Genomic DNA, 22,767 nt, shown 5'->3' on the forward strand with positions numbered 1-22,767 from the left:
TATAAAAATGTTAGATATTTATATAAAAAAATATTTATAATAAATAAATTAAAAATAATAGAAGTTTGATAAGGCTCGCGAACCTTACGAGTCGAATAATTTGAAGTTTGAGCTCGGCTCGGTTAAAAATTCGGAAACTCGAGTTCGAGCTCGGCTCAATTATTTTTTAGCCGAATTTAAATTTTTTCTGAGCCGAACTCGAGTACTTCACGAACAATTTAACTCATTCACACCCGTAATTGGTCCCGAGAAAAAGTATAAATTTAGCAATATTATTATTTTAAATAGAAATATACTATATCTATTATATTAAAATCCAAAAAATAATTATTTTAACGAGATTATTAGTTCATGTTAAACTATGCTCATCTCTGACAGTGTATTTATGATCAATTATTTCATATTTATTGTACTATTTATCAGTGTGAGACTGTGAGTAATTTGACAGACAATTTATTCATTGATATTACTACTGCATAATTGAAACGTCTCATGTCCAGGTATGTCGCCTCCCTATTTTCCATGAACTATCTTTTTAAAACAATATTTAAATGTAATATTGTTTTGTTTAATTACCGCCAAAGATTTATATTGTTTTTTTATATTTCATTCTCGTTTAAACCCAAATTTGTTAAAAAAAATACACTCATTTCTAAGTTATATATATTTAATTATACGATACCTGCCCGCAGGGGTTGACTCAGCTGGTCACAAGTTCGAATCCCACTGGAGGAGAATTTATGATTACCGGAAGGGTAGCGGCTGCGGGTTATCTACGATAAAAAAAAAGTATACGATACCTAATTTTTTGCAAATAATCAAAAGTTCTTTGATAACAATATTGAAATCATTACTTTATAAAAAATTATTTTATGAATAAATATGTACTGAATTTTATGATTCATGGATGCAGTAAATAAAAATTTTAATTTGAAATTTAATTTTTGTATATTTATTACAAACATATTAAATGCTGCTATCTACTTATCTGACTGTGGAGCAATCTTTTTGAAAAATCAAATCATGACAGTAAGTTTCATCATTTAATATTGCTCATATATCACTTATAGAATACAACTATAAATTTCAGCCCATTATTTTCCGTCGTATTAATAATAGTCTGAATTTTGAATTTAAATTATTTATCTAAATAACCAAAAAAAAATGCATATTATTACACATAGGACTATAATTTGGACAAGTAATCGTGTTTCGAGGCGAACATAATTTGAACTGAGATTAATAAATAGAGTCAAACTGACCGCCCTAATTACACTGATGATAAAATTCATGTCAACCATACACAGTAGGGGTGAGCTAGAAAACCGCACAAACCGTCCGCACCGCACAAATCCGCACCGCAAAACACGATTTTTAATTTTTGTGGGGCTTGTCCACTAGTTATTTTTAATCATAACTTAGATTTTTGATTACAATAATTATAACTTATAATGTATAAATTATTTTTGTTTTGTAATTGAATTTCTCAAAAAGTTAAACTTTCTAGTGTGTAATTTCTAATTTATATTATTGAAGAATATTGGCGAATTTGTGTTATATTAGTTTGAAATTTGATTAAATTTAAGTTTTGTATTTTATTTAAAATTTTCAAACTTGTAAAGTATAAACCGCAGTGAACAGCAACACACCGCACCGCATTTTCGTGATGTGGTTTATGCAATTTTTGAGGTTACGCGCTGTGGGTGCAGTTTGAAAATTTTATCAAACCACATGCGCGGTTTGATTTGCGATTTGAGGAAAAAACCGCACCACCCGCACCGCGCTCACCCCTAATAAAAAGTAAGAAATAATGCCAAAAATACACAAATTTTCAATTTCTGGTGCCCAAAATGCATGTGTGCGCGAATTCCACCCTAAATGCCCACGGATTACGCATTCTGGGCATGCGTATTCAGGGTTTTAAGAATTTTTAAAGAACACGCATGTTAAGAATGCATATTTCTTTTTAAAATTAGTAAGAATAAGCATATTCATGATGCGTATTCGCTAAAAGTCAAAAAACGATACATATGTTATACATGGGTGTGTTCTTTACAAATTTTAAAAAAAGGAAATTCGCACGTGTGAATTGCATATTTAGTGAGTATTTAGTGCAGAACACCTCGCTAATTTAATCAGTATTTTGGACAAATCACCTCGGTGGCTATTTTAATTTTTCGCCCTAGCAATCTAACCTGTTCTATTCAGTTGGCCATTTCGTTTGTTTTCTCCCCTCGTTTTGGCCAGTTATCTAGTGCGATTGTCCTCCGGTTATGTATTGAAAATTAACAAGTTGTCACAATTTCTTGGTTCCCCCGCTTATTGTGAAGCTACCAGACTTATGAGATTACTAGGATTCGGATATTCTCATGGTTGAATTGTGGCTAGTTTTTATGGTTGTAAGCTCATACTCGTTTATCAAGGTTCGACTTGGCTCACGTTTATATTTGAGACGAGGTCAAATATAAATTTTAACTTATTTAGGCTTCATTTGGTATTGTTTTTCCAAATATTTATAACAGTTTTTTGCTGAAAAATTGTCAGACAAGTATTTGGTAAATTTTGAAGTCTGTTGTCTGCAAAAACGATTTTGGTTTAAAAACTGCTGTTAGCAAAAGTATGCCCCGTGCTTTTGGAAAAAGCTGTTTTCAGCATTTGTAGAAAATAGTTATCAGTTTCACCATCAAATCTTATCAAAAATATTATTTTTATATATTATATCTCAAAACATACATAAATTAAAAAAATATTACCAAACAGTCATCTAATTTTTCTGACATCACTTTTTCAACAAGCACTTTTTTCTCACACTGCAGCAGTTTTCAACCGCACTACCAAACGGAACATTACTTTTATTTAATTGAATGGTAGAATATATATCGAGCACAATTATAATTGAGCTCGAACTTATAAACCCAACTCAGATCGATTCTTAATTTCCGTTGTAATTTTAAAAGTACTAATAGTGTAGAAATACAATTAAAAATTAAAATTAAAATTATAATTGTAATTTTTAAGATAAATATAAAATGTATATAATATAAAATTATAGTATTTATAATTTGGTCTTTTCGGCGTATTCGATCCAAACCGAAATATTTCTTAAAAGAATAGGATCAAAACGAATTTTATTTCGTCTATTACGTCTGGACCGAATAGACCGAAACCAAATAGATCGAATTTCTGAAAAGTTAGGAACGAATCAAACTCAATTAACACATTTCACTTCAATTTTTCGGTTTCGGTTGGATTTTACTGAACCGTACTCGCTGGTACATGCTTCATGAATCATGATTTAGCGTCAACCACTTATTCAAAATTTAAAAGATAAGAGGGATTTTATTTGCACACAAATCTCAAATGAGGATAGGGGACAAAACTGGACTTTTACCTTGTTTTTTGTGCAGTAGGTAGTTCCTACCCACGTGACTTGAACTTCCAGATATAAATATTGTAGTAGCACTACATGAATTTATTTTAAATTATATTCATGTAATATTTAATTTATAATATTTATTTTTAATTTCTATAGAGATCTTTAGAGGATTAACGGCTGATATAAACAGAACTTAATTTATATCTTTTGCATAATAATGCAAGTTAAAACTGGGTTGTACTTGTTGCTTTGATCCTCGAATATATATAAACAACTTCTAACCATAAAATTATTTAAACCAATTTTGTACAAAAATATGCCTCAATTTAATAATTAATAGTTAAGAAAAAAGGATTAACGGCTAATATAAATAAAAATCAATCTATACATTTTTTTGCAATTTAATGGAAGTTAAAAATTGATTGTACTTGTTGCTCTGACGTCCGAATATTAGAAAGAACTTATAATCATAAAATTTATTTTGAAAAAAAAAATCAAAATATGGGGATATGATTAGATAATGGGAAAATAATAAATTATTTTTTTAAGAATGTGATTAGATTACCATTTTTAATTTTTTTAATTAAAAACATTATTTTAATACGCATTTAACAAAGAAATAAATAGATTTAATATATTTATTTTAGATTCGGGTATCACGTAAAAAATAAAATAGTAAAAAAAGTTAAAAAATAATGAGAACAAAAAATACGCTTTAGTGAAATGCGTATCAGAGTAATCAAAGTAGTGATACACATCCCACAAATACGTACTACAAAAGTATTTTTTACGTAATTTATCTAATTATAAAATGTGTATTAATATTTATCTTGAAAATGTGTATTAGATTGATATTTTTGATCAAAAATTTTAAAAAATTTATTTATGTCACATAATATAAAAATAATAATATTTTATCATTTTTTGACCGAATTGTACAATTTTAACATAAACTTGTATCAATTTAGTGAAACAAAATTCGATAGAGGTTTGTAAAATTAAAATGGTTATCGGATAACTCAATTTTAAATATTTACCTTTGTAAACACCTTTTAATTTGAATAATTTTATTTTAGTTTAAATGAATCACTTTATAAATACAAGATTCGATCCAAAAATATAATTATAAATTTGTGAAATCAGAAATAATCGTTTAAGAATCCTATTGATAATTAATTGAACAATTTTTGAAAAATCAAAAAAATTGTCAATTATTTAATAAATGAGTCAAATACTTTTGACCGATTTATTAAAATTTATTACTCCTCCGTCCCAATTTATCTGTCATGTTTGACTTTTTGTGGTCAAATTAACCAAATTTTGACTGAAAATTTCATTAAGTATATAATCGAAAAAAATATAAAAATTATATCATTAGAAAGTACGGATAATCTATTTTAATACATATTTTTCAGTTTTTCAAAATAATGAAAGATATATATTTAATTTACGAAAAAACTTGAATTAGATCTTGGAAATGATCAACATTGAGTCAATTTAACTATAAAAAATTAAACCGAACAGATAAATTTGGGACGAAAGAAGAGAGTAAAAATTATTGAAAAATTCGACAAGACTACGGATTTTATTAACCTCGGAGGAGTCAGAAACAACACGCAAACACAAACAACACTTGTTGAACTAGTACTACCATTTCAACAGCCTTAACCCCCAACTGAAACCGTCCAAAACAAACACTCACTCCTATAAAAATAAAACAATATAAACACACACACACTGTGTGTTTTTTTCTTGATTCAAAAAAATGGAGTTTGATCTGGGCGGTATGGCGTCTGTGATCGGCGTATCGGTCCCGGTTCTTCGATTTCTCTTGTGTTTTCTAGCGACTGTTCCGGTGAGTTTTTTCTGGCGGTTCATTCCCGGCGGCCCACCGGCTAAGAATTTGTATGCGGCGCTTACTGGGGTGATTTTGTCGTATTTATCATTTGGGTTCTCTTCCAATCTTCATTTTTTGGTTCCTATGTCTTGTGGGTATGTTTCTATGGTGTTGTTTCGAAAGAGATGTGGCCTTGTTACTTTTGTCCTTGCTATGGGATATCTCATTGGCTGGTAAAATCACTCTCTCTGTCTCTCTCGCTCGCTCTCTCCCCCTCCCTCCCTCTCTCTCTCGCTCGCTCTCTCTTTCTCTCTCTCTCTCTCTCTCCCTCTCCCAATCTCTCTCTACCCCTCTCTCCCAATCTCTCTCTCTCTATCTCTCACCCTCCCTCTCTCTCTCTCACCCCCTTCCTCTCTCTATCTCCCTCCCTCCCTCTCTCCCCCAATCTCTCTCTCTCTCTCTCCCTATCTCTCTCTACCCTCTCTCTCTCTCCCTCTCTCTCTCTCAATATTTCTTCCTCTCTCTCAATCTATCTCTTTGATACTTGTTTAGGAATATGAAAGATGTGATCTTTGTAAAGGGAAATTATAATTTGGTTAATTGTGTCATTGTGTGTGTATTTTGGAATTTTATTTGCAGCTTGTAACATTTTAAATTTGGAAATTATGCTGGATGATCATGATATTTCTAGAGTTATAGACTGATTACATGAGTGGTCCACGGCTAATGGTAGTTGTGACAGCCTTATTAAGCATTTGTTTGTTAGTGCATATAGAGGAGACTTAATACAGTTTCCGCTTAAAGTCTAATGTGTTAATAATGCTTTCCCCACAAAATTTGCGAGGGAAGTGGGGTATAAGCGTAAGTAATGTGCTCAACATGAAATTTAGTTGCTGTAGCTGAATACTACATTAATGACTTTGAACTTTGAATTTGGTACTAATAAAAATTATATTCTGTATGACTGGTTGATCTACTAGAAGAAACAGACTCGGATAATATTACAACTAATTGAGCAGCTATACCAATGATCTTTTTACTTTTTATACATGAATACACTTGCTGTTGAGTTATGTTTGTTGGTTCTATGTACATATGGTGCTTAGTTGTAGCCTGTGATTTATCTAATGGTAACGACATTCTGAGAATTTTGCATAAACTTTTAACTATAGAATACGTGTATTATATCATTACAAGAGTGGTCCGGCTGTGAAGGTGTACAACTTGTCTGACGATCAACCTTTCTGCGCATTGTGCTTATTATGTGCGAAAAGCATCAAAGCATTGTACACGGAGGGACCCAGTACCCATCCCGCATTATAGTTAAAAGTCACACCTTAATGCTTTCTGTGCATAATAGGCATCGAAAGTTGGTTGTAGGTAACCAGTGTTTGTTCTGGACTTGTAGCCATAAATGATTTCATAACTTTGCTTGAATACTATGTCACGACTTTGATGACTTTGAAGTTCTAATTCGGTACATTTAGATCTTTCTTTCTATACTTGGCTGATTTACTAAGTAATACAGCCTCAGATATTATTACAGCTATGCCATTAGTCCATGATTATAAATTTTATCTTTTTAGCTTGCTACATGTACTTACTGGTTTATAAATTGGTTTTATTTACATTCGCTATTTAGCTGGACCCTTTGATACGTAGTAACGACATTCTGAAATATTTGCAATAAATCTTGACTATTATTATTTACACGTGTAGCCATGTATACTACATGAGCGGGGATGCCTGGAAGGAAGGCGGTATTGATGCCACCGGTAAGCTCACTCTGACAGCGTAAAAGTTAATTTTAATTGTGATACTTATTCCTATGTATTTAATGCTACTCGGTAAAGTTCTGTATGATACATATAAAAGGTAAGTATGCGACATTAGGAAATGCATGAGTTGTGTGACAAGATCTATTTGATTTCGTATAAAACAAAGGAATTAAATATCTTTTGTGATGCAGTACTAAATCCTTGGCACGTTGGAAGCTTTGCCAAAGTTGTAGGATCATTTTTTATGCTGCACATGTGAAATATATATTAGCTTCAAATGTCATAAGAGTGATATATTGACCAGCCTGAATAACATTTCTTATCTCCCAACTAATACATATTTTAGACGATTCGAGTAGTCATGCACACTTGTGTGACCGCCTAAAAAACATATCATCTCTCTCCGGTCTCCACTTATACATCTGAGTAGATTATTGCTGGTTGTGTACTCTTAATTTGGCACTAGTTTTTTCCGGGATCGCTTGTTGAGAGTCTAGAAGGATGCAGAAGTGGTATATTTGCATAATTGATGCGTTAAAAAAATGCAATTGCACAATGTTAAGAATTTAAATTGGAAAAGTATGTGGCAAAGCTGCAAAAACTAGAACTGTAGTTACATGCTCTTTAGACTTCATTCAGATAAAGCACAGTTGTAATGAAGATATAAAACAACCTGGCCCAGGTATAACATATGCAGTAATCTATTATTCAAAAACAAATATAATTAAGATACCCTTTCTCTTTAAAATTTAAATATGTTATTTTATTAATTTAGTGGATAAATATAAATTATGAATATTCATATCTAACATTAACTCATCAAGACTCTCAAGCAAGCATAGCTTATGTAAAATTTAATTCTTTAACGAAGATAGCAAAACATAGATATTGATTTATATCTGTATCAAGCTATTATGTATTTTATAGAAACCATGCCTAAATTATGTACTATGACTTATCAGTAAAACTTGAGCAGTCATGTATCAAAACGAATACTAATATAAATTCAGATTAGTACTATTGAGTTAGTATTTTGAGAATAAGAATTACTGATCCGCATAAAATGGTGGCAAATGTTTGTAGGTGCCTTGATGGTTCTCACGCTGAAAGTCATTTCTTGTGCAATTAACTACAATGATGGAATATTAAAGGAGGAAGATCTGCGTGATGCACAAAAGAAAAATCGTTTACTCAAGTTGCCATCCATAACTGAGTATTTTGGATACTGCCTCTGTTGTGGTAGTCACTTTGCTGGCCCAGTTTTTGAAATAAAGGATTATCTTGATTGGACTGAAAATAAAGGGGTATGTTTCTTTCTTAGTATTTGTTCTGATATAAATTTAATGAGTTTAGAAGTTAACATTTTCTAAAACCACCATGTTCTCTATATTTTCTTTTACAATTAGATTTGGGCGCCTTCGGATAAGGGTAAATCTCCATCCCCGTATTGGCCAGCACTGAGAGCAATTCTCCAAGGTGCTATATGCATGGGCTTGTATCTGTACCTTGTGCCTCAATATCCGCTGACACGTTTTACTGAACCTATATATCAAGAATGGGGTTTCTGGAAACGAATTAGTTACCAGTACATGGCTGGTTTTACGGCACGTTGGAAATATTACTTTATATGGTCAATCTCAGAATCTTCTATCATTATTTGTGGTCTGGGTTTTAGTGGGTGGACAAATTCTTCACCACCCAAACCACGTTGGGATCGTGCAAAAAATGTAGACATCATGGGTGTTGAGTTGGCAAAGAGTTCAGTTCAACTGCCACTTGTATGGAACATACAAGTTAGTACCTGGCTTCGTCATTGTAAGTTCCTCTTGTTATTCATTCGTGTGCTAATTTTCTTATAGTTTATTTGCCCCCATAGTGTTATGGTTATTTCAGCTGTCTTATTTATATCGCTTTTTTTGGCTAGCAATTCCATTTCAATTGCTTTAAGATTTGTAAATATATTTTTCTCTAGTGAATGTTGTAAATGCTAAATTTAGTGGCACATTTCGTAGCATGTTAGTAGTTTATATATGTGGTCTAATGTATATATTTTCCTCTAGATATCTATGACAGACTCGTTCAGAAGGGAAAGAAACCTGGGTTTTTCCAGTTGCTGGCAACACAGACTGTCAGTGCTGTATGGCATGTAAGCCTTCTTTTCATAGATCCTTATCTGATGTGATGATAATTCAATATTGACGGCGACAATATTTTATTTATTGACTCTTGGTTGTTGACTTTGTATGTCGTTCTCAACGTTCTATTAGTATGTCATGAAATTGTAAAAAATCAATACACCATTTAGGTCATTCTAAAAGGATATAGCTACAGGTTTTTATTTAGAAAATGTTTATTTGGTATTATATTGCCTTTACATCAGTCATAGTTCCTGTGTAGTAGTATGTATACTGCTACTATTAGATATGCATTCTATAGTTGTTCATTGCAGGTTTACCTGTTTTTATTTCTAAAAATTTACCTAATTATTGTGACTTATTGAGTTGATCTTTTCCATATAACAGGGTCTCTATCCTGGGTACATTATATTTTTCGTTCAGTCAGCTTTAATGATTGCTGGTTCAAGAGGTAACAGACAGGCATCCGTTGTCCTTATTATGATAAGATGAGTAGGCATTTCTTTATTCGTTACGAACTCCAATACTAACTTGTATGTTTTGAGCAGTCCTATACAGATGGCAGCAATCTCTTCCTCAGAATATGGCCATGGTCAAGAATATATTGGTATTCATCAACTTTTTGTATACACTTATGGTTCTCAACTGCTCTGCCTGTTGGTTTCATGGTAAGTCTCTTATTTTTTGACACGTGATGTTATATGAAAGAAAAGAAGTTTGCAGAGATGCCATAAAAGACCTAATGGAATAAAAAAATAATGCTTTTTTTGTCTTGTTTTTCTCAGGTATTGAGCTTCCATGAAACTCTTACTGCATACAAGAGCGTATACTTTATCGCTACCATCGTTCCCATATCATTGATCATTCTTGGAAAGATTATTAAACCGGCAAGGCCTGCCAGAACAAAACCTCGCAAAGAAGAGTGAGATGCAATTGAAATTTTGGATTCTAAAGTCCTGGATTGAACTTGACAGATCAGTAGCGTGCTTCTTCTAGCACTATTGCCTTGTCTTGCCATTCCGAAAAAATGTCTTTTTTTTTTATAGTTAAAATTGTTTAGCCTGTCCATGTCGGACTACTGGCCTCAGAAGTATGGCCATGTCTTCATTTCAGTGAACAAGGCCTACAGGCAATCTATCAGATTTGAATTCTTATTTAGATGAGAACAAGTAATGCAAGAATTACATTTCTGTTGGAAGTATTCTTCTCAGATGTGATCAGTCCTATGAAAATGTTTAACAAGTATGCTGAAAAGATTAGAACAATCACTATTATATTGCAGACTGAACCTCTATGTTTCCAGTTTTTCTAAATTTCTTGATCTCTCAAGAACCGAAATCAGAATGTTGACCTGAAAAAATCACTTGATCGATACAAGACATGGTATCGATGAAGCCAACGAGATTGGGGGGGGGGGGCGTTGCGGTTTTCTCTCGATATTCTGGCGAATGTTTTGAAAGAAAACAGGCATGCATCTTGGAACCCAGAACATTACTGAACCACAAATGTGACTTTGTCAGACATCAAACAGCAATGAGCTCACAAGCTGGATTTCGAATGAAGTCCTCAGGTACAATTACGAGTAGGCACTTTTCATGTGTGTGCACCTCATTATACGTTATAAATGTGTTTTAATACCATTGCAAGTTCATAACTGTATTTATGAGTTGTACAGGATCCAATGTCATACATGTACTATTACAGCTATAATCACTTGTACAGAGCATTCTTGTGCTGCATTTAGGTTGACATAACTAAGATTAACAAAGAGTTTAGCTGGAGATCTTAAGGACATTTAACATAACTATGCGGTTGGTGCTAAATCAAGATATAATCTGGTCCACCAATCTTCAACTGCTACCTCCATGGTCTGTTAAGGGAGAGAGCATAAATGAAGCTGCAAGAAAATTTAAAGATGATTTGAAGAAATTGATATATTGGCTAAATTTCTTTAACGTGCTCCCGAGTTTTGACCAGCAGCGACAATATAAATGTAAAAAAATGAAAATCTTGATAAAAAGATGGAAGTAGTAAAGGTGTATCCCAATGTTGAAATGAACTCAGATTCGATCCTCGTTCACCTCCCACGTTAAATATTGGATTAAAAAATGGCAGGAATTATTGTTGTTGACCCTACTTGTTGATGAGTATCATACAGGCATTTGGATATTATGCAACTCAAAGATAAAATCTAGTCCTCTATAGTCTTAGACATGTTCTTCCCCATGGCATGTCACTCTACTGTGAAGATAATGGTCCCCTTATATGATTGCTTATGAATTATCTTCCAGCTTGTACTGATATAACATCTTCTTTTTTCAAGGACAGTGCCTTTGAAATGGACAAAAGTTTTACTTAATATAAATTCTAATGCAATATTTAAATAAACAATATTTATATGATGGGGGATAAATGAATGTTATAGCATTACCATACCAGTATACCACGGTATTATTCCGCAGTACGTATAAAGTAGAGTTTTTGGTGTGAATGCATGAAGGACTCGTATTTTCATGTACTGCGGTATTATTCCGCGGTATCTTACATAAAAGTCCTTGCAAGATATATATTTCTAACATTGCTTTGAAGAGCAAAAGACAAAAAAGCAGAAAAAGATTACACAAAAGAAAATATTCTCTTTATATATAAATGGTCAAGTACACCACTCTCTTCTCTCCTCCCTGCCTTCCCTGACAAATCCTCCCTTCGTACAATATTGTAAGTAGCCTACATTATGGAGCTAGTTTGATTTGTTTGTATTGTTAAGTACTAAAACAATCATTGCACAATTTTTCATCAGATAATTTTAAAAAAATTTATACAGTTCAGGATAAGGATGAACATGAAGAGCAGCAAGCCTACTGGAGTATTTTCTCCAGCTAGAGGAATCACAGCAGTAGGAGGCAGCAGCCCGGAACGATTTGCGCCACGCGAAATGAGGCCAATGGGAATGTTGGTACAGAAAAGGAACATTGATGCAGATCAGAGTTCAGTTGCAGTTCCAACTATTAGAGTCAAAGTGAAATATGGATCATCAAATCTTGATTTTGTTATTAGTTCACAAGCAAGTTTTGGTACATTTTATAATACCCTTTAGTTTTTTTTCTTGATTTGTGCATGGTTTTGTTTGATTAATTACTTATTTATCGCATTGCAGGGAGACTTGAAGAAACTGGTGGCAAAACCAACTGGTGTGCACCATGAGGAACAAAAGTTGATATTCAAAGATAAGGAAAGAGAGTCAAGAACATATCTTGATGTTGCTGGTGTTAGAGATGGATCAAAACTTGTGCTAGTTGAGGATGTTGATGCAAGAAAAGGTCGATATCTTGAAGCGCAAAACAATGCTCAAATGGAGAAGGCCTTAAAGGATATAACTGAGATTACTATGGAAGTAGACAAGTTTGCTAAGCAGGTAATGTTATTCATCCATCAATCTTTATTTTTTAATAATTGTAAATCTAGTGTTTCTGTTCTTGAATTTATTGAAATGGGCAGGTAATAAATTTGGAGACACAAGTTTGTGGTGGAAAGAGAGTTATGGAAAAAAGTTTGTTGAATCTGGTTGAGCAATTGATGACACAGTTGATCAAACTTGATGAAGTTGTAGGTGATGGAGATGTAAAATTAAAGAGGAGATTACAGGTAAGAAAAGTCTCATATCGAAGCTTTCAATTTTATTCCAGCATATTAGCAGATTAAACTTGTATTAAAAGTTCAACTAGTATTAATGATTGGAATGATGTTTTTCATGAAGGTAAAGAGGGTACAAAAATACATAGAAACTCTTGATAGGCTCAAGACTAGAAACTCGATGATCGACAATGCTCCACTGCAGCAGCAGCAGCAGCAGAAGAAGAAGATTACAGAAGCTGTGGAGAGAATGCAGATAAATGCAGTCCAAAAGCAGCAAGAGCAGCACAGAAAGCACAGATTGGCTGTGGTGAAGCCTGTTGCAGCAACTAAAAACTGGGAAACTGGCGTGTCGGCGAAAATGCAGTATAGGAACTCTGGATCATCAGTTAATTATGGCACTAATCATGCAAGTTCTAGGCCAAATTGGGAATACTTTGTGTAAAGTTTCATCAACGGTTCACTGATTTACAAGTAAAAATAAATCACATTTTATCTTAATTGTTTCATGATTTCGGCTTCTTGAATATGTTTAATTATCAGTACCAACGAATATTTAAATTAAACAAACGAGGGTGGGAGAACAGAGAACTCGAACTACTCGAACTCGAACTCGAACCAAGATTGTTTGCAATACAGTGGATAGTTTAGATCTATGATTATGTCTTTTAAGACATCGATTATGGTGGCTTTTGGGAAAATTAGTGTCTTTATCTGGGGACAAATTGAGTAGGCCCATAATCGAACATTTTGTTTTTAGCAACTTTTTACTAATGGAGATTAAGAACAATAGTTTAAGTATAAAGATGGCTTTAATGCAGTGGTCTGAGCAGGTGATTAAACAAGATAAAACAAGAATCAAAGAAAACAGTAGAAATAGATTATGAGCTTAACAAGAAACTAATCATGCTTATGGTGATAAATAAGCCTGCTTGACTTTGGTGCACTTGCCATATATGGATGATTATAATTTGGTGTTTAGTGAAAATTAATCCAGAACTTAATTATTAATTTAAAGACTTTTTGGTACTTCAGCTAATGGATTCAGAAACAAGAGTGAAATGTGATTAAACGACAAAACACTGATTAGGACTAATGATTTTTGATTGAAAGAGGCTAACAGTGAATCATAATAATAGTGTACAGGCTGGAAATTGCTAAAAGGTTTAGTGTTTGATCTAAGAAGAATCCAGTTCATTGAGATGGTGATATGTTGAGGAGGTCGGTTCAAGTTTGCTGGTTTATATTGGCGATTTAATGAACAAAACTAGTATTTGTTAACGAGTATAATGTGACGCCCTCAATCTCGGGGTTAGGAAATGATGACTCACACACCTTTAATCTAATAATTAAATATGCATAAAGCCCGATTAACTACTAACAGGATCAACATGATAAAGTTTAAGACAAGATTACAACTACCAATCACAAAATATAACTTACAAACCCAAAATATTATTAAATAAACAATATTGATTCTGGCTGGGAACCGACAGATAACCCATTGTATCTTTAAACACTTCTTTCTAGGCGCGAGCTCACTCATAATTACCACTACCTGCTCTGGCAACCGGAAGCCCTCAACACGGTAGGGACCACCAGGTACGCTTTTACGAGCAGTGCGCCTAAGCCTGACCATCTTCTTGCTTAACTGTCATGGTTAGATTAAAACAAAACAAATGAGTATAAAACTCAGCAAGTAACTATATAGCAGTTCTACAATATCAATTCACAATATGCTTTACCAAACTCAGGACATTCTACTTTATTTGATCTAGGTGGCAGATTTCCAGCTTTTGGGTTAAGGAAAGGTTTTGATGGATAATGTGGGGCTTTTAAGGAACAAGGCTCAAAGCAGGACGAAAGCCGACATTCATCACAAATCATTAAAGGATCAGAATAGATCTTTCAAAAGAGGAAAGCAACAATATTTCAATATACAGAATCAATCATATGATCAACAAATTCAAGTATCAGGGTTCTCGAGTTTTAAGCTTCACAATAACATAATCAACTCTTTTTAAAGCAATATAAACCATTTCCATTTTCAAGAATCAATTTACTGAACAGAAAGTTTCAGTTCCCTTTTTAAATAATCATTTAGAACCCTTGATTGGATCACTTTATCTTTTCATTTCATTATATACGGGTGATCAGTCCGTATCGACCTCCATTCCGGTCTTTAAGGTACCAATCAGCATAATTTCAGCCTTAAGTTGGACCAGCCCCGCTAGCCTCTTACCATGACTGGACTAGTCCCACTAGCCCCTTACGTCCCAATCCAATCCATCAGGAATTCATTTGGAAAACCTTGAGTTGGAAAAATAAATAGGTTTTCTAAAATTCATTTTATCATTACCAAACATTTGAAATCATTCTGACTCTTTCAAGTCGAAATTCATTCTTAATTCAGATTTTAAGGAAACAAAGTTCAGGGAGTGATTCAAAGATAAATAAGGAACAATTCATAAGGATTCTGTATCAAGGATAACAAGACACTAAATTAGAAGGATCAACATTTGTGTAGGGATCAATAGGGTGATCGGGAAAATATGGTATCATTAAATAGGGTTAACAAGGATAATCAGAGGGTTCAATATAATCCATGGCTTAATAGATAACTTGAACAGAATGGACAGATTATCAAAGGGTTGAATCATTAAGCTTATCAATAACAGTTTATCAAGAACAAAGGCAGGGTATCTCAAATCAATATCAGGGTTTCATAATTAAACAGTTCAATACTCTACATGTTATGAACAACATTCTCTTTATAACCATTTACACAAGTAATCAGAGTTACTTGCCTCGATTTGCTTTCCTGAAGGTTGAACTACTGCCACCTAGTATACCCTTTCCTTTCCTAGCCTGAATGCCCTCACGCTCCGAATCTACAATAAAACCAAACCTTAATCAGATTCTCAACTCTCGTTCCCGGAACGATCACTCTATACGATAACTCGATTATATCCTTGACTCGAGTATACGAATATATCTTATACACATAAGCACATAACACATAACACATAACACATTCCTTCTCGTAACCTTTATATCTTTATATACTTAATAATCGAAGCACACTTGCTTAATCTTAGCTATTTCTCAAATCACACTAATATAATTTTACGAGTACATGATTTATTCACAACCAAACATTTACGACCATAGCTATCACTTATAACTCTTTTTTAATATCAAACGATTTAATTCCCTTTTTCTTTTACTCCTTAATTCGAACCAAACATACAAAATACATCCACATATATTTAATTTCAATCTCACACAATCATGCACAACTAATGCAATTTACAAGATTCATTTACTCACTTTAACCTTATTCTTTTTAATAAAAAATCCGAATCACAAACACATTAAGAGTCAAAATCAATAACTTCTTTTAATCATAAAAATTCGAACATAAACACTACCCCATCTTTATCATGCAATCAAGTTCTCACTAGCCGTTAATATAATTGACAAAAACCAACTTAATTCCTCTTTTTATTCCTTAGAACCCATTCGGGTTTTCCATAAATCAAACATGCAAGAATGGATTTTGACATGCAAGGTTATATATCACATTTCCCACTTGTTTTAGTCCTTAACTATATCATTCCATTCACTTAAATACCAAATCCAAGCATTGCCTAGTGACTTTAGCTTTAATCAATTCATTCAATCAACATGCATCCACTTAATCACCAAATTATCCCCTTTTAAGTTTATTTTCCATTCGGCAAGAACATGATTTACAACTCAAGGACTAAACATTGACATGCACAACTTGATCTTCTTTAGAACTATCATGCAATCACTCTTTAGGCTATATAAGCTTAGTGTTCACCAAGATCAACTTACAAAAATCAAATTCCTCTTTTAATTAGCATAGAGCCGAAGTAAAAACTCATATGCAAACCTTAATTTTTGATTTTCTAAGCAACAATCATTTACACACGTCCATTTACTTCCTAAAACAATCAATGGAATCATTTTATCAATCACATATTCGAGTTTCAACACAAGAAATAAAACCCTTCTTCAAGCTTTCAAGAAACCATAACATGCAAAGCTAAAATCAAATTATCATATCATAGAAACTCCACCGGCTCTCCTTTGGATCATGGCCGGTGGTGGTCGAACTTGAGAGAGCCCATAACGGGTCTCCTCTCGAGTTTATGACCCCAAAAGTGCTTGAATTCACTCTCATGGTTTTGCATCAAGAAATTGTTTTCCTTGAACACCACCATAGTGATTAACCAACAAAACTTCTATAAACACTTACATGCAAATAGGAATCGAAGAGTATACCGAAAATAAAGTCTAAAGATAGCAATATCTTTGAGTTTGGATGAGATTTGAGGGTTGCATGCAAGTGAAGGAGATGAGAGATGGAGAGAGCCGAGAGAGAGAGTGAGAGTGTTCGAGAGAAAGAAAAGAAAAGAGAAGGGAAGGGGAGAGTGAGTGCACGGGAGGAAAAAGAAAAAAAAAGGGGAGGGAAGTGGGTTTATATACTACTAAAAACAAGGGCAAATTTGTAATCTACTAATTCCATTTTATGCTCATAGTCCCTTTTCTTTTTACTCAAATGTAACAAAATCTAAATATAAAATATATTTCTCTCGAGAAGTCGGAAATTATTGCAAATGACAATTTTAATATGTAGGCCTCAAAATTAGCTTTTTAACCATTACTCATAATAGATTTTTGAGCAGACGGTTGATTTTATATGAATTTCGCAAGCTTGCTTTAATAATAACATTTTTCACATAAAATTAATTTAAAAATGCAAAGACCAACAATTAAATTCACTCATCATTTTTAAAAAGTCTCTGTGACTACTAAGAAGATATCAGAACAAATCCCATGTTTTTATTTTACTCGGATGATTTTATAAAAATGTGTGAAGGTTAATTAAACCTTTATTTAAATCACATAATCCATTTTATATTCATAAAAATTGTCACAGAACACATAGCCATGCACACAGACAACAATCTCTCATATATAATCACATAACGACACAGGTCTGATCATAGAGTTTATCCTTCTTTAATCTTTATCCTCTTTTACGCGTACTGGGTCACGTTCAGCCTGACGGCCCGACGCTCAGCGTTTCGATTACGCTTCTCATTATCATTATCAATTGATACTGTCACTTAGGACGAAATACTTTATTCATTCAGTTCATTGAATCACACATAATTCACATTTTATATTCTTTAACTCCCTATTAGAACGAGTTCTGTTCTACCTGACGGCCCGACACCACAGCTTAACTTCTAAGCTGACTCTTTAAATTGGAACGTTTTTATCCACGCTCCTATACTCTAATATACAAAAAAGACAATTAATCATCAATTAGTCACATAATTATAATCACATCACATAACACAATTACGTCGTAAAATTCTCAGTCGTCACATATAAGATCCTGTCCAGACCTTCTTTTACCACGTTAAGATTTTAGTACTACTGGTTACTTAACATGGTATTAGAGCTCGATTTAGGTTTAGTGAGTGACCCTGGGTTTGTTATTGGTATGGGTTTGGTATTGGTTATGTTTCGGGCCCTCGTCTACCATCTTAAGGTTTTAGACACTAGCAAGCAGAGTTGAGCTATATGACTCACTTACAGGATTGCCCTGAGCACCAAAAAACCAGCTATCAAACACCATCACATTCACTTCAGAACTATACTTATTGTTTATGATTATAAGTTTTTTAACTTTATGTCTGATATCTAGCTTGGACAAAAGGCACAAAAGATAAAAGGATAATGGTTTGCTAGCAGGACTGGTGAATGAAGATAAAAGAATCGGCATGTAACGTATGACGAGACCTCGTCCCTGATAAGTGATTGATATTAACCGTTTATCCTCTAAAAATTTCCGTGAATAGTTTTAATACGGAATATTGATGTGAATACAGGGTCACGTCATTCTATTCGCGAAAAATTTTTCGCGAACCGATGATTTGCCAACTATCGCTGGATGGTACGTACTTGTTCGTAAACATGTTTATTCAGAGTTTACAAAAGAAAAGCTTCAAAGAAGCTTTTTTTATCATCTTGAACATTTTGTTGTCCCCTCTACAAACACAATGCTTCTATTAAAAAATCGCGGGAATTCAAACCAATTGAGAACATGACGAGGACCAAGTTCAAAACACAAATTCTTGCAACGGCCGGCTGAAAAAGAAAGCTAGCAAAACAAAAATTTCGATACGAACAAAGAAATGTTACAGCAGAAACATTGATCCAACGATACGAGGACGAGGACTAAATGTTCCGAAACAGAAGCATTTATACAGCTCAAAACTCTAGAAATTTTAATTTTTTTGATTTGCATTCGAGTCATTAGTCATGGACACGAATTCTACTACTTCTACGAGATCGAGGTCTCGTCGGTTTAAAGATCAAAGGAAAGATTTGGCAAGACAAGACTCTCTGGAAGCTCCTGTTGGCTCTGATACTTCTTCTGTCTCTGGTAATGTCGAGCTTCAACCAGAGCTTACTTCGATGACTGGCAAGGTATCATTTATTCTACAGTTGTATCGTTTAGACTTCGTTAAATTTGAAAAAAAATAGCAGGGCTTGAAATGTGAAATATGGACTGTCTGTTTTTGAATTCACTATTTTTTTTTGTAAAAGTATGTTTGATCATATGAAATGTATAGGACTGTTAGCTTAGGACGGATCGTATTATTTCGTATTCTAACATTTTGTTTATGAATGATTTAGGGGATTGGACGGTTATGTTCTGAACTCCTTGAGCTGAAGAAGGCATCTGAAGAAGATTTTCAGCAGAACATCTTTTCCAGTTATTCGGCATTTGTCAGGTATTTTTGAATGTTTCCGATAACTTTTGTATGATAATTCACTGCAACTAACCTCAAGGTGTTAGAGAATGGTCCTGTCCAGGATCTTATATTATTCTAACAATCTCCCTCACTCGAAAGCCCATTTATGGGTCGAAGAGTGGATCACGGGCGCCCATCGTCCACTGCTAGCCTGAGCTCTGATACCATGTCAAGAAACCAGTTACTCTAAAACCTCAAGGTGTTAGAGAATGGCCCTTTCAGGATCTTATATTATTCTAACATAGTAGGTTATGTATTAAATTACAGTATATTTAGAGAAATGGGAGGAATGGAAGTGCAGTTGATGCAACTGAGGCATCATGTTTCAACGCAAAAAATGCTGGTGAAAGATTTTAAAGATGAAATTTATCTAAAGATTACACTTGATGAGACTGCAGAATCAATAATTAAAGAACCTGCATTTGCTGAATCATCTCCTGCAGGCATGTTAGTGGCTCATACAGAAAGTGTTTCAGAGATCTTAGATACACTTCTTTTGGAGTACAAATTAGATGAGGCTCTTGACATTCTTGAGATGGAAGCGGAAACATTCCAAAATATGCAGTTCCAAGAAGATCTTCCTCTTGAAATTTGGATGTCTTATGAAAACGCGATATCTGAGAGGAGGACTATACTGGCTGATCAGTTAAAACTGTTGGCTTCAAATCCAAGAGTCCGGGCAGCAGAGTTGCAAAAGGCATTAATTGGCCTTTGCAGGCTTGGCCACAATGATGTTGCAACTCAAATGCTGCTCAGCTATTACCATTCACGCATTTCATCTGGCATAAATGATCTGCAACTTTCAGAAACATATCCATATGGGGTATACATTCTTGGAATTGCAAAATTTGTGTTTTCTTCGATATCTCAAGCAGCAATGAGCTTCAAAGTCTTGCATGGACAGACTTCTCCGTATCCTCCAGAATTCCTGCAGTGGGCCTATCAGGAAACTGAAGTATTCGCCAACTGTTTTAGTAAATATGTCGGTTCTATAACAGAAACAAGTAGCGGATTATCAACAGCAGCAGAAGCTCTGGAATATGCTCTATCTTATTGCTCCCTATTAGAACCTCAGAGGATACTCTTACAATCATGCTTAATTGATTATATCCGTCCATGTATCGTTGATGTCCTACAAATTCAGTTTAGCCATTTTAAAAAAGTTATGAAGATCTTCACATCAACCTGATGCTTGGGTTTTAGGGCGGTACCTATCATCTGGGATCTTAACTGAACAGAGCTCTGCAGTGGTTACTGGTGAAGATTTAGAGTATTGCTTGCTCACTAACAGTGGCAGGAAGTTTGTAACAATGTTGCAGGTCAGTTTGATGTCAAATAAGTAGCTAAATGCACTTTTTATAGAACAAGTAAGCTCCTTTATCCTAGTTTTACTATCTTTCAGGCTATCAAGGAAGACACATCAACTTTCGTGATTCTGGAGATAGAAGGTTCAGTCCTCAAAGGACTCATGGATCTCTTCACAGAGTATACTGTTATTCTTGAGAGTTCACTCGATGATAAAGCATATCACGGTACAGAGGAAGTCGATTCAAGTATTAACTTGGCAGAGTCACTGGTACAACAAGTTTCAGTTATTGCCAATTTATCAACACTGGTAAACAGTCTTCTCTGGTATAGTCAGAAGTATCTTCAAGGAAAGCACTCATTTAGAGTTTGAAATAGATAGTTACATATTATTTGTTCAAGAGGCTTGCAGCCGACTCAGAGCTGATCTCTGTGAGCAATTCATTCAAAGAATCATGTCTGTAGAAAGTGATCACAGGCTTACTCCTAATGAGTCCCAAGATGACTCTGATTCTTCGAGTGATATCATGCCTTCCTGTTCCTTATCAGGTACAGGGTAGAATTTAAGCGATGTTCATGGTTATAGAATTCCAAGCACTTCAGTTACACTATGAGATTTTACTGAAGTTCTAGCAGTCTCTTATCTGAAATGAATTTATCAGGTACTATATGCAGAACTGAGAAAACTTGAAAAGCTTGCTGAAGAGAATTTCAATGAAGAATGGTTGATGGATTATCTGAGGGACCTTGTTGAAGCCATGTTTGTTTGGATTTCTCGCAATGATGAAACCTGGAAAAACCCTAAAGATTCAGATGACAAGAACTATGGCTATATGAAGCAGGTATATTAGGCCTTCTTTCTCAATTACTACCAGCCTAAAGAAATAAAAGTAGATCGAAGCAGGTATATGTATCTTGTTGCAGTTATGTTCATTCTGATATTACATGTTTTGAACCATTTGTACAGTTTATTCTGGACATACAATTTTTGGTGGAAGTTGCAAGATGTGGAGGATACTTAACAAATATCATGGTTACTGATTCCTTCGATATAATATCTCGATTGCAGTCACTGTTTGTTTCTGCAGACTTGGATCCTAATAGGTAACTCTGTGATTTGATTTTGTTGACAAATGATAAGAAAGTATAAAAATGTGGTCTGTTTAAAAATGATAAAAGACTAAAATGAAGTCCCTTGTACTGTTAATGTCATTTTTTATGCAGAAGTAGAATTGATTATGACTGGGCTGTGAATGCTGCTGCTAAAGCTGTCCAGCTGTTGCTAGAGATTGAACAAACAAAGTTGAATCCAAATGACACTAATGATGACTCTTGGTCAGAAGTGCAAGAGACTGAAAACGCAAATTTGGATCCAGATGAGAGTGCTGATCATCTAGAGGTATTGAATGGACAAGATACACTTTGTTTACGTGATTTCCTTGAGGATGAGAATGGCGATGAGGCAGTCAGTAACTCAGAATTCAAAGTTGAATCAGTTGAGGAATCAATTACGGAAGATACATCATCATCAGCTGCTCCCAGTACAGAATTGCTGATTTCAGATATGGGAGTTGCATGCATTAATGAAGAGATTGATACACTATCTATTAATCCTGAAAGGGACTCATCTGGGAAAACAAGTTCTCCTATAGATGCCGAAAGAAGTTGTTTGTTTGACGATGCAAAAATCGATACACAAGTAGAAGGAAAGTGCTCTGAAGACAACACTGACAGGCAAACTTAGGTGCATTCTGAAATTCTTAGTTCTAAAACGAAATTTTGAAGTACAAAAGCAACCCTCTTACTAGTACTAGAAGTTAATGGTAGAACTGAATTTATAAGT

General features: G+C 34.0%; 2 protein-coding genes and 1 pseudogene across 4 annotated transcripts; all 3 read left to right on the forward strand.

The window, feature by feature from the left end:
* The first annotated feature begins 4,980 nt into the window (after window positions 1–4,980).
* Window positions 4,981–10,407, forward strand: LOC141684037 (lysophospholipid acyltransferase 1-like). Its single transcript, XM_074488864.1, is given in 9 exon segments — window positions 4,981–5,446; window positions 6,933–6,988; window positions 8,075–8,295; window positions 8,398–8,806; window positions 9,052–9,137; window positions 9,514–9,577; window positions 9,675–9,781; window positions 9,783–9,794; window positions 9,912–10,407. Coding segments are annotated over 9 exon segments (1,401 nt in total). The 5' UTR covers window positions 4,981–5,141; the 3' UTR covers window positions 10,053–10,407.
* Window positions 10,408–11,698: 1,291 nt separating this feature from the next.
* Window positions 11,699–13,268, forward strand: LOC141687527 (BAG family molecular chaperone regulator 2-like). Of its 3 annotated transcripts, none has more exons than XM_074492833.1 (5): window positions 11,699–11,844; window positions 11,951–12,199; window positions 12,284–12,541; window positions 12,625–12,771; window positions 12,884–13,268. In XM_074492833.1, exons 2-5 carry the CDS (start codon window positions 11,963–11,965, stop codon window positions 13,202–13,204), a joined length of 963 nt encoding a protein of 320 aa, XP_074348934.1. In that variant the 5' UTR covers window positions 11,699–11,844; window positions 11,951–11,962; the 3' UTR covers window positions 13,205–13,268. The 3 variants fall into 3 exon arrangements, with proteins under 3 accessions (XP_074348934.1, XP_074348936.1, XP_074348935.1); XM_074492835.1 differs by having other exon boundaries at window positions 11,707–11,844; window positions 11,956–12,199; XM_074492834.1 differs by having other exon boundaries at window positions 11,724–11,844; window positions 11,927–12,199.
* Window positions 13,269–19,122: 5,854 nt separating this feature from the next.
* Window positions 19,123–22,668, forward strand: LOC141686567 (exocyst complex component EXO84A-like; annotated as a pseudogene).
* The last annotated feature ends 99 nt before the right edge of the window (window positions 22,669–22,767 follow it).

Source organism: Apium graveolens, chromosome 9 (assembly GCF_009905375.1).
Source record: "Apium graveolens cultivar Ventura chromosome 9, ASM990537v1, whole genome shotgun sequence".
NCBI lineage: Eukaryota > Viridiplantae > Streptophyta > Magnoliopsida > Apiales > Apiaceae > Apium > Apium graveolens.

Coding starts and splice junctions, on each gene's coding strand:
- LOC141687527 (XM_074492833.1), top strand. CDS start 11,963: ATGAACATGAAGAGCAGCAAGCCTACTGGAGTATTTTCTCCAGCTAGA. Junction 12,200..12,283: donor TTAGTTCACAAGCAAGTTTT/GGTACATTTTAT, acceptor ATCGCATTGCAG/GGAGACTTGAAGAAACTGGT. Junction 12,542..12,624: donor TAGACAAGTTTGCTAAGCAG/GTAATGTTATTC, acceptor TGAAATGGGCAG/GTAATAAATTTGGAGACACA.